Source organism: Sander vitreus, chromosome 12 (assembly GCF_031162955.1).
Source record: "Sander vitreus isolate 19-12246 chromosome 12, sanVit1, whole genome shotgun sequence".
Classification (NCBI taxonomy): Eukaryota; Metazoa; Chordata; class Actinopteri; order Perciformes; family Percidae; genus Sander; species Sander vitreus.
The window spans coordinates 29123765-29136519 of NC_135866.1; the positions used below are offsets into that span (position 1 = coordinate 29123765).

The following is a 12755-nucleotide window of genomic DNA, read 5'->3' on the forward strand; positions in this document are numbered from 1 at the left end:
AAGACTTTCTGTTCTCCTTTTTTAATTTTTAAAGATCTGAAATAAGAGCGACTAGTCAGAGGTCTGGAAAAATCTTGCTGCTCTCTTATCGTTACTTATGCACCCGGGGCACCTGGGTAGCTCACCTGGTAGAGCACGCACCCTATGTACAGAGGCTTGGTCCTCGCTGCGGCGGCCGCGGGTTCGGTTCCGACCTGCAGCCCTTTACTGCATGTCGTTCCCCCTCTCTCTCTCTCCCCTTAAATGTATAAGCTGACCTATCAAATAAAGGCCTAAAATGCCAGAAAAAAAAAAAAAAATCTTAAAAGAAAGCCTCATCCGCTGAAGTTTAACTCAACCTCTGGAATGTATTCTGCCTGCAGAGCGTGGAACTAAAACTCCCGTGTGCCCTTCAGGACAGCTCAGTCTTATCAGCTGCTTCCGGGTGATGCCCCGCTCCCACCTCGGAGCTACCGGGCGCTAACAACGTCCTCCGGTTGTAGTGGTGGTGGCCCTTCAGGATGCCCGAGTTGTTGTTGTCGTTTAGGATCTGCTTCTGCTTCTGGCGGTTCAGCGACTGCACCAGGCCGAGCACCACGGCCGCCAGCGAGTACTGGCCCGTGATCTTGCGCGGCTGCATGATGAGCGGGTTGGGCTGCACGCGGCCCAGCAGGTAGTGCGTGCGGATCTTGCCCTCCTGCTCGCTGATGCCCTTGACGTAGATCTCGCCGCGGTACTCGAAGGCGAAGCCGCGCTCCTTCAGGATCAGGTAGGTGTCCTCGGGCACCTGGATCTTGCCGCTGATCCCCGTGCTGTCCATGCGGCTCGCCAGGTTCACCGTCTTCCCCCAGATGTCGTACTGGGGCTTCTTGGCGCCGATCACGCCTGCCACCACCGAGCCGTGGGCCATCCCTGCCAAACACACACACAGGCGATCAGTTGTTGCTTCATTCTAGAGACCCGTTTTCAGAAACGTCAAGATCTCTGATGTTTTCTACACATCAGAGATCTGTTCAGTTATACAGTGCAAGGTTTAAAGACCTGGCTGTTGAGGACACGTTAAAATATGCGTCTAGAAACGTTGGTTGTACCCAATGTTTGTTAGGAACACACACTGCGACGCGCCGCTATTTTCATTTCGCCGACTATGTTGTCTCATCTGTCTGTTCATACCGGCTGCGATCAGGCGCAGTGGTTGTTTGGCGACTCCTACATTTCTTCAGTGAGCCGTGTGTGTCAAGCCAGGCAGGTAATCACATACAGGAAGGCCACAGTGCAGCCGAATACTTTACAAAATAAAACATATTTCAAAATAAAACACCCAGGTTTATGGTGATTTTGGCTGTCTTGACTTCTCACAGCGAGACACGTGATCAGGCACACGGAGAGAGAGACAGACGGATGGACAGAAAGAGTGACACACACACACACACACACACACACACACACACACACACGTATGTACAGCCAGGCGAACGATCAGGCACAAATCTACACTTCACAGCTGTTTGCGGGGCTTCCGCGTGCAGTGTGTTCCTGCTGTAATGATGAATGACACGGAGCTCTTACCGATCCTCAGCTCGAAGTTGTTGAACGAGTGCTTGTTGATCTCCTGGATGCTCTCGTTGAGGGCGATGGCGAAGTCAGCCAACGCACACAGGTGACCCCACTTATCTTCACATTGCTGCGGGTCAGAGAAGAGTCAAAATCTGACACTTATGAAAGACAACCCACTCCCCAAAAGAGATAAAAATAACTGTTCAGGGGGCTCAAAATATGTACGGAAAACAAGAACTGTGTCTACTAAAAATGTGCTACTATGGGGGGTTAAAGAACACGACAGGATCGTCTGTATTTGTTTTATGTAGATTTAGGCCTGTAACAGTCATTACACACTAACATTAGTCCTAAAGGGTATAAATGTTGATGGTAATGGTCAATTTTTTGTTTTATGATAATTTATGATAATAAAGAGGGGTTGGTTTACTACATAGGTGTGCACATGTACTTGTGTCATTACATTATCTGGGTCACATGACAGTGATATAACCAAAAGATGTATCCTGTGATTTACTCAAAACTTTGAAAAAGTAATACATAAATAACTATTTTTTTTTTTTTTATTTGACTGAAAGAGACAATTATATTGTTAATCACAATTAATTGTACGGTAACATTTGGAATTGTTCCAGCTCTAATGTAGATTTGTACAGATTTGTTGATGAGCTGAACATGATTCCTTTAAAAACATAACGAAACACGTGGTGATGTTTTGAATATGCAGAAAGATTTGAACAATACAGGAGAATAATACGTTCTTTTTAATAAATAGAGACATTTGCACCATGAATTGATGCATAAAAGGCTCACATTGTTGGATAAGAATTCACCAGAATCAGTCAGGTTGGCACTGAATGCTTGGCCAGATTCTTAATCTTTGATGAGATATTTTCTGATTTACATTGTACTTTTTCTCATTTTAGTCTATATTGGTACAGAAAAATTCTTGTACAGCTGCCACCCTATAAAAACCAAATAAACCAATGATGCTTCTGAGAGGTTTGGCTCTATTGCGTTACACCCGCTGTTACTTTTTCCTCCTTTTTACAGCACAAACTGAACTTTGAGTCTGACGTCTCATTTGGTCAATTTAAAAATAAAGTATGAAGCTGCCAGGAACCCAAAATACAAGTTCATAATACAAACAATCTATAGTTATATTTAGTCCTAATCACTCCAAATATTATTAACAGTTTTAGGTTGTAAAAAAGATATTGTTTTACTATTTATACACACAAATAAAGCGGAGAAATTAATAAAGAATACAACTATAAGACCGTTATTTTGCCAGTTTTTGCACCTTTTTCATTGAAAGTCTACAGTGAGTTGATGTCAATCAGTAGATGAAGGAGATTTTTGGAAAACCAGCAAACAAGTTCTATATTTGCAAATGAGCAATTTGTGTTTGTGTCTTGTGAGCCTAATTTGTATATGAAGTTCCCTGCTCGACGCTGCCTCTCATCTGGGACAGCCTGCAGGTTAGAAACAAGCAGACTGACAAACGTTGGAATGAACCGCGGAGGATCTCACCTGCTTTTCAGGCGACAGACCGGAGACGGCCATGTAGGTGCTGCCAATCGTCTTGATCTTCTCGATGTCCTGGAAACGCTCCTCGCCTAGCAACTGTGACAAGTGATACAGTGAAAGAAATGTTTACTTTCCTGATCTCAAGGAAATGAATCTTGATCTTTGATACATTTATTCTCCTTCGTAGCCATCCTTCTGCAAGTCAGCTTTCTAACCAACTGATTATTATATCTAAAGCCCAGTTCAGACCAAAGATTCACGATGAGACGGCACCGTTTTAGAACGTCGTAGAGAAAAGTTTCAGCGGTCTGAACCGGCCCGTCTCAGCTCGACTCAAACCAGCTGATGGTGTCGCTGCGACTCAGCTGGTGGAGTCTCCAGAGGCTGGTTTTAGAACGTAAGAGACGTCTCCTGTTTCTACAGCCAATAGAGAAGTCAGCTGGTGGAGTCTCCAGAGGCTGGTTTTAGAACGTAAGAGACGTCTCCTGTTTCTACAGCCAATAGAGAAGTCAGCTGGTGGAGTCTCCAGAGGCTGGTTTTAGAACGTAAGAGACGTCTCCTGTTTCAACAGCCAATAGAGAAGTCCACTGGTAAAGTCAGCTACAAAGTCTAGAAATAAAATGATCCATTATACATTTTATTTTTGTGTTACAAACAGCTGGTCGAAATAGCAGAGTTTAAGACGGAGCCTCAACGACCGCCCGAAAGCACGCTAACGTTATATCACTATCGCTAACGTTATGCACATTCATATTTAGACGCAACAAATGATATATTCAGCTACAAAAAAGCCTGGAAGTCGGACGTTAGAACCTAAGTACAAAGAGGCGTTGCTATGGAGATGATACACCGTCTCGTCTCGTCTCATTGGTGTGAACTGGCAGGTTTCAGAACGCTGCAGACCGGCGCCTTGCAAGTAGGACTAGTTGCAAGTTTCAACTTGTCTCGTTGCGAATCTTTGGTCTGCACTGGGCTTTACAAAAACAATCGCCTATTCTGAACAGGCACGTTTTTAAACGGGCTCTGCAGTTGTATTATTATAAACTAGAAAAGACATAAAATCTTTGCTGATAAGGAAACTGCACAAATAAAAATCCGTTTCCTACTTTTAACCATTCTTCTGTTTATTTTGTTAATAAAAATGTTCTGCCTGGCCTACTTTCAGCACAGGAAGTCCCATTTGGAATCTTTTTTTTGGGCTTTTCCCTTTATTAGTAGTAGAGACAGTGGATAGGGGGATGACACGCAGCAAAGGGCAGCAGGTCGGATTTGAACCCGTGCTGCTGCGGTGAACGCTCTTACTGGGTGAGCTAGAGGTCGCCCCCCCATTTTGAATCTTTTTGCAGGACCGAAGAATTTCCACTTCTGACTAGAAATGGAGTTCCTGCAAGCTCAGTTTTCCTGACAAAACAGCAAATGTCAGGTACGATATTGCCCTCAGTCAGTTTCCCTCCTCCAGCCGTTTATGAATGCAGCATAAACACAGGAGGAGTTGTGTACTCAGCATGAGCGCTGACATGGCTGAAAAAGTGCCATCGACTGAAGCTGCATCAGGAGAAAAGTCAGCATAAGACAGCAAAATCCTGGATACCTGACAGACTCACACACTGAGGCTACATTTAAATTCCTACGTTTTGGTTTAAAACTAAATATCTTCTGCTATGTTTACCCCTCTCATTACCCCTGCTCTGGCAATCTGTGTGTTCACGTTTCAGCGCATTACTTAGTTTAAAATACTACTCTCTATATCATTCCCCCTGCTCTGGTGTTTCCCCCTCTCATTCCCCCTGCTCTGGCGTTTCCCCCTCTCATTCCCCCTGCTCTGGCGTTTCCCCCTCTCATTCCCCCTGCTCTGGCATTTCCTCCTCTCATTCCCCCTGCTCTGGCGTTTCCCCCTCTCATTCCCCCTGCTCTGGCGTTTCCCCCTCTCATTCCCCCTGCTCTGGCGTTTCCTCCTCTCATTCCCCCTGCTCTGGCGTTTCTCCCTCTCATTCCCCCTGCTCTGGCGTTTCCCCCTCTCATTCCCCCTGCTCTGGTGTTTCCCCCTCTCATTCCCCCTGCTCTGGTGTTTCCTCCTCTCATTCCCCCTGCTCTGGCGTTTCCCCCTCTCATTCCCCCTGCTCTGGCGTTTCCTCCTCTCATTCCCCCTGCTCTGGCGTTTCCGAGCCCCTAAACCGGAGACATTTGGAAACTCTTCTGACCCGTTTTGGTTTGGAATCTGCAGGGTTGTGTTTCAGTCTCAACGGCTGCAAACGGAGACCTTTGGCCACACCGACACTGACGCCAACGTTTCTCCTCCTGATTGGGTCTCATTGGTCACAACGTATCGTTCTATGAGACTTAAATCTTCAAACGTTACCATGGCTACTACCAGCAGTGGGCGGAGTCTCCACGCTGCCTCCTGTTTATGCCCAGTATACCAGAATGTTGATGAGATATTCTGGTTTGGGCGTGTTAGTTTAAACAGAGATGAGTCCTTCTACTGCAGCTAAAAACACTTGTGTGCACAGAGATCTTTTTTGGCTCAAAACTCCACTTAAAAACCAAAACATAGCAATGTAAATGTAGCCTGAGTAGCAGAAACAGAAATTTTAAGACAGCTCAACACCATGGCTATTCTGAGCTACAGAAACATATTGTAAAAGAAATATGATGTTGCAAAACACCAGAAAATATTCCGTTTCATGTGATTAACAGTTTTGCCAATTGTCCTCTGATGTTATTATGTGCTGCTCATATTCTGAGCCACTCTGCCATCTTCCTCTCTGCGTGTCTCTTAAGGCGAGTTTCCCCGATGGAGAAAAGAGACGTCTGTTCATGTTCAAGGAGTGAGTGAGGAGTGTGGCCCGAGGCAGCAGAGAGCTCAGCTGGTGGAGTCTGTCTGTCTCGCCTCTTATTAGGAGACTTGGACACTTTCTGTCAAAAACTCATTGTGGAGGCTCGATCAGGAACACGGGTTCCTCCACACTTGTCCACAGGGACCCAAGATGTGCCAGAGCTTCAGCAAACTTCAGCAAGTGTGCATTCAATATTAGTCATCTTTTCTGCCAGTTTCACAAATTCAGTTTAAGAATTAAGAATTTTCTAGAAAAGTGAATCCTACATATTAAAAATATCCTGAATATAAACTTTAAGTCCAGCTGCTCCGCTGTTAATGTAGACGTGAAGACGGTGAGAGCGGTGTCAGGAGGGGGTCCTCAAATTTCCTAAAGTGGGAAAGGTAAACTAAGCATGTGTGGGTATACTTCTCCATTGTTTTTCTGCCTTTTTGAACTGTGTAGGAACTGATTTAATCTGAAATAGTTTAAATAACTGAAAGTATTTAGTTTTTTCCCTCTACTGGACAGAGGGATATATACATATTTTTTGGAGGGAATCCTGAAGTCCTACTATTCAAACTACAGCAAATCCTTCTGTAACTCTGTAAGGGAAATCAATACATCTCAGTAGTGATCTGAGTACTACACAGACGTGTTAATATGAACGCAGATTAGTTCTACTACAACAGCTAAAACTCGGTTGTGTTTGAGAGGTTTCTGTGGACATCTTGACATATTTTTTGCACCGAAAAACTGGCTTGTTGTTGGAAACAAACTTCTAAGACCCGTCTTTGAAACCTTTAGCGTGTTTGCTACTGAAAAGACTCCTCTTCACTGTTTCAGTTTCTTAGCATTGTTCTGATTTCATTATATGATGACAGTCGCAACTGTGCAACATTGATGCAACCAGACGGTTGACATAAACTCAGTGTTTGCTGGAAAGTCAATGACCAGAGTTTGACCCTTTGCTTCATAATAAAAGGCATAAAGGGCAGAGGAGAGATGACAAGAAAGGAGGAAGAGCGAGATGGGAACGACATGCAGCAAAGGTCCCATAATGGTTGACTTTGCAGTCGACGAAAAACATTTCATTTATCAAAATAAGCCCATAATAATCCTCTCTTTAGAAATTGAAGGTTTTACATTAAAACCTATGTGGGATTGCAGGGACCAAGGTTCCATTCAGCCCAAGATTATTTCTTCTGGAAGATGGGTTGTAAGCGGGATGGGTAAGCACATAAGAAGCTGGGTCCAAACTAGTTTAATGGGTCTGGGTCAAAATAAATAAAAAAATAAAATAAAAAATTCTTAATCACCCAAAAAAGAAATGCATCTCAGTAGTGTTCTTGTAGATGTTTTTATTCTCTCTGGAGTCGTTTCTATCGGATAACCTGCAGACGTAAGCTCTCCTGTAGTTTCTTCCTGTACATTAATCAGTTCTGAAGTGTTCTGGGGGAATAATCTGGATGTTTTAATCAAAAATGGACGATGCTGACGCATGTTTGAAAGTTGGGCTGAAGTGTACTTGGGTGCAATTTAAAGTCGGCGGTCTCACCTCGTCAAAGTCAGCAATGATTTCGTTGAGGAGCCTGAGGCACTCGACTCCTTGGTTGTTCATCTCAGTCTGGGAGTAGAAGTCGGCGAAGCCCGGGATGGACGCAAACATCACGCCCACCGAGTCGTAGGACTGGGAGTACAGCTCCTGTGGGGGCACACGGCACGGATTCAACGACTATTGTCACATTTGTCTTATTGAAAATGCTAAAAAAAATATCAGTGTTCCTATACAATTGATATGAAGTTCAAGGTGTAGAATCTTTTAGCCTACCTAAATCAATCGACAAAATCTGATTCTTTTCATCAGTTTTTGATTTGATGCATTTATGTAATTTGTTTGACGTCAACTAGAGCTGCAACTAACGATTATTTCCATTGTCGATGAATCGATTAGTTGTTTGGTGTACAAAGTTAAAAAAAATGTGGATCAGTGTTTCCCAAAAGCCCAAAATGACGTCCTCAAAGATATTCAGTTTACTGTCACAGAGGAGAGAAGAAGGGGGTCAAAGAGTGAAAAAACTAGAAAATATTCACATTTAACAAGCTAGATAGATAGATACTTTATTCATCCCGAGGGAAATTTTAGCCATCCAGTAGCTTAGACAACCATAATACAACAAATACACATACACACATCTCACATACATACAAATCACTCACAGAAATGTAAAGAGTTAAAGGTGCTATGGTAGAGTGTGTAGTGCAAAAGAGAACAGTGTAGGGATTGATCAGTGCAATCACTTATTAAATATGAACTATGACTATGAAAAGACAAGAATATAAACATAATAGAATTAGAATTGCTTGACAGAAAATAAATAATATACGTTGAGAACAATATCTAACAGGGAATAAGTTATAAGATGTAGAGGTTATGACCAGAGTCCAGATTGTGTAGGAAGGCTAATATAGCCTATAAGACAGTCAGGTGGACAGCAGACAGACATATAATGGTGATAGGGGCTGAGAGAGACAGGCTCACGCTGAAAAGTCAATTTCTCCTCTCCCCCTTTGTGTGATAATGAAGAGATGGATGGCCAACTCTTCAATATCAACAAGTTGCAATCAGAGAAGTATTACTTCTTTTTTTCTTAACAAATGACTCAAACCGATTAATCGATTGTCAAAATAGTTGGCAATCAATGTAATAGTTGACAACTAATCAATTCACCATTATTAATCTTTGCAGCTCTATAAAAGATGTAATGACACTGGTGTAGTCCTATAAATTGAATACTAATAAAAGGATATTTTCTAAATATTAAAATTAATCTTTAAATTGATAAAGTGTAATAGTGTATGAAGGTCAAAATGAATATTTAATGATGACCATGTATATTTAGTACAATATAAAATATGTATATTTTTTTATATATAAAAAAATATACATATAAAAAAAAATATATATATATATATTTTTTTTTATATATATATATATTTTTTTTAAATATATATATATATATATATATATATAAAAAAACAAAAACAATCTTGCATCTGCAAAGAAACACTGAGGTTTGAAGGTTCTGTGATGCAGCAGCTGCACTACACTGTTCCCACCACCGGGGGGCAGTGTTGGTACAGGAGCGAGCAGAGCAGCAGGCCTGCTGACAGGAAACAGCTTCACGTCGCTATGGGAATATTTTAATAACAGGCTGGTAAACATAACATCTCATATAAATAATTAAAGAGTCAGAAGTCAGACATCTCTTACTCTCGCTCGGCATTCTGCTTGGCTTTTCTATTTAATTACACTTGGCCTCTGACTTTAATGTGACATCGCCGCCGGCATTATAAACACTTAATGAGCAAAGTCAAATGTCAAAGCTTTAAAGATAAAGTTGGTAAAAGTGGAACTAAGTGAATTTCTTGGCCCTTCTTTAGTATCCCGTGAGTCACTGTTCTGACGTTTGTTTAGGGTTTCATGCTGCAAGTGAAGCTTTTTTTTAGGAGAAGTGTGTTATTTCAGTATGTTAGTGATGTGTCACCACCACAAGCCTCCAGAACAGCGACTTCTTGGGTAGAGATGTGGTGACTGTGAAGTAGGGTTGGGTACCGAAACCTGGTGCTACTACGGCACTGGTGCCTAAACGACCGGTCTCTACCAGACCGAATTGCAACGCAGATTTCGGTGCCTCATTTCGGTGCCAATTAAATGCCTTTTGCGCTGCTCTGATCAGACGTTAGAGGCAACAGGAGCATTGCTGCACATGACGCTAGTTAACACTTTACTTGACAGCAGGTAATGTTAGCCTACCATTAGCTAGCAGCTGGATTAAACATGGTTAAAATGCTGACAGCTAAACGGTGTAAAGGGTGTCTGTATTTCACTGTAGAGGATTCCAACAGCGGGACGTTAAGCAGTCTGCAGCTGCCTCTGTCTGAAAACTTCACTTGAAACTAGTAAGCCTCGTGCTGCATTCAAAGTTATTGTAAAATACCCTATTCCCTATAACCCTATTTTTATAGGGATATAAGTATCGGTTCAGGCACCGTTTAGGCACCCGCACCGTTTTAAAAGTATCGTTTTAGTATCGGAAAAAACCCAAACGATACCCAACTCTTCTGTGAAGGCTTTAGCATATAATTCCTCAAACTATTTAAAAATTAAAATATGTTTGATTTGACGCGGTTCTATAGAGCTCAACAGTGACCGCTGAAGAGATTTTCCCCGTTCATTATTGCCATTGACATTTCATTAAATGCTTCTATAAAGAGTTCTAAGCCTGGAACCGAGACAAACAGCTATGAGATGAAAAGTGACATAAAACATCTGCTGCTGCAAAAAAAAACATTTTTAAAAAATGGACAAAAAGGCACAAGACTGTGTACAGACACGATCAGATAATTCAGTGGTAGCAGCTTGCTATAGCTGTTGGCGGGTTGGTTCGTTAAACATTTCCATTTTCCAGCAACCTCCAGCGTCAGAGACGTCGCTGTTACGCTTTGGAATGTGGGTAGTGTAGTACCTCTCCATGACATTGCAAATAAAAACATGTTTTTCTTAAAACAAGGTTGATTTTATACAGACTTCTGGCTTATAGATTTTTGGCCGCATATCCTTCACCTTTTTTGTTTGTCTTGGCATTCTAAACCCTGGTCAATTCAGGAAACATCCTCTGAGCTAGAATCGACAAATTATATTTATTTGAGTTTTTGAGTAAAATTCTCATCACACTCTTAACAGCCATTTTACTTCCAGAGCTCGCCTCCCGATGTACACATGTTCCACCAAAACAAGTTCCTTCCCAAGACTATTTTGCAGCGGCACTGTCATGCGTCCGATGCTTAGCGCCGCACAAGACGATTGTGATTGGTTTAAAGAAATGCCAATAAACCAGAGCACAATTTTCTCCCATCCCAGAATGCTGGGATGCTGCGTGGACTAGCCAGACCCTCCTCCGCAGCGCTGTGGAGGAAGGTCTGGCAGTGCGAGACTATTTCATCTTTAAATCCAAAACCCTTCTTTATATTTCTTCTTACACTTTTAGAAGAAGTAGAGTACAATTCTTCAGGACATGTTTAATGTCTGCGGCAGCAAGTGGAACTCAATATAAACCTAATTTCTCTGCTTAAAGCACCTTTCTCATTTAACTGTGAAACACACACAACCCGGGACAAACAGGACTCTTTAACAAATCACAGGATGGGTGTCCTTGAGCGAATAAAAGGCTACCCAAAAAAAATGTTGATAAAATGACTCTCAGCTTTCTGTCACCAGCTCTTCAGCGGACCCAGAGCTTCAGTTTCTAAATCACGGAACAATAATCAGCCTGATTAATAATGTAACAAGTGATCAGGATCCTGGATGCATTTTTAATCGTGATCTTTATAAGTAGGAACAGACATGGCAGCAGAATGATATCAGCTCTCCTCTCCTGACATTCATAATTCATCGGCCGCTTGCCTTTTGTTCGGGAGGCAACGGAAGATTGGAGGAGTCGATAATGAGGGAGCTGAGACAAGGACGGACGGGGACAATACGGCGATTAGACTCTGACGTGCGATAACTGTCCTCTCTGCCGACCCGCACAATCAGCCATTATCGAGTTGGTGAACGAGAAGAATGCAGCAGAACAAACAGAGAAGAAAAGAAGTGAAATTAAGCAATTTTCTTGTCAGATTTTCTCCCCCACATTAAATAAAAAAAGCTAAAATACTGTTTTAGTTTTAGTGTGAACTTCTATTAAACCCTGGTGATGGATATTTATATAGATTCATCCCAGAGTCATCTCCTCTTTCATCTTAATTGCAGGCTGCTCATTACAGAGAAACACAGACGTTATCAGCCATAACTTTTAAAAGGTGTAATTAATAATTATAAATCTCATTAAAAACAATGGTTTTTTTTAAACGTTGGTCGGTCGGTCTGCCGTTTTGGTCCAGACTGAAGGCCCTGAACATCTGCTCTACGGATTGACGCTAAATTCAGTACTCAGCAAGGCCCGGTCTATATTGGACTGCACAAACCACCCCCTTCACTCAGAGTTTGAGTAAAAACTCCTTTGTTCCCTGTGCAATAACTTGGCTTAATTTGCACATGTAATGTAGAATTTTTAAGAGATTGCTCCTGTGGTGTAAAATTGTGTTGTATATATTACATACAGGAAACTTTTTTGTACATATCTTGGTATTGTTGGCTTGTTTATTTGTATGTAGTTTGAATGTGTTTTATCTTGCACTCCTGACTGCACATCAAGTTTCCCATTTGGGATAACCAAATGACTGAACTGATGGTTCTTAAATCTTAACTGCCAGATTCATTGAAGCCAAAACGAACCAATCTATGCTTTATGGCCAAAGGTTTGTGGACATGATGCTTTCTTTCCAATGACAGGGTTTTCTCGAGCCTGGCTCCGCCCTCTTACATACTTCCATTCATCCATTTCATTTTCTTTCAGTACCACGTCTGGGTTTGCGGTATATTCTTGGATTTTCTCCGGTCAAAAAATTACCGGTCCAATCAGCGAAGAGAGGGAGTGGCTGAGAACGCTGATGTTGAGGTTCGGTAACCTTCGGTGAGCTCCGTAATGGTGGCGGAGAAAGATGCGAGCAAAGCCATTCGGTCCGTTGTGGCAACGCTGCCGAATATCCAGAAGTTAAAGCCCGAGCAAGAACAATCTTTGCTGAGTTTTGTTGGTGGCCATGATGTTGTGGCCCTCCTCCCCAGGGGGTTCGGGGACAGTTAGATTTTCCAGCTCGCTCCGTTAGTGGTGAAGGAGATGGCTAAGGAGATGGCTAAGGAGATGGCTAAGGCGAATGCTAGCGATGCTAAGCCGACGTCACGACCAAACGTTAGCGATTGGTTATGGC

General features: G+C 42.4%; 1 protein-coding gene across 1 annotated transcript in view; it reads right to left on the reverse strand.

The window, feature by feature from the left end:
* Positions 1-391: 391 nt before the first annotated feature.
* Positions 392-12755, reverse strand: part of adcy8 (adenylate cyclase 8 (brain)) — a 118212-nt gene continuing 105848 nt past the window's right edge. Inside the window, exons 15-18 of the mRNA XM_078265089.1 lie at positions 7441-7587; positions 3070-3162; positions 1549-1663; positions 392-891 (exon numbers count right to left, since the gene is read on the reverse strand). Of these exons, the coding sequence (XP_078121215.1) occupies positions 392-891; positions 1549-1663; positions 3070-3162; positions 7441-7587 (855 nt within the window). The remainder of the gene's footprint in view (positions 892-1548; positions 1664-3069; positions 3163-7440; positions 7588-12755) is intronic.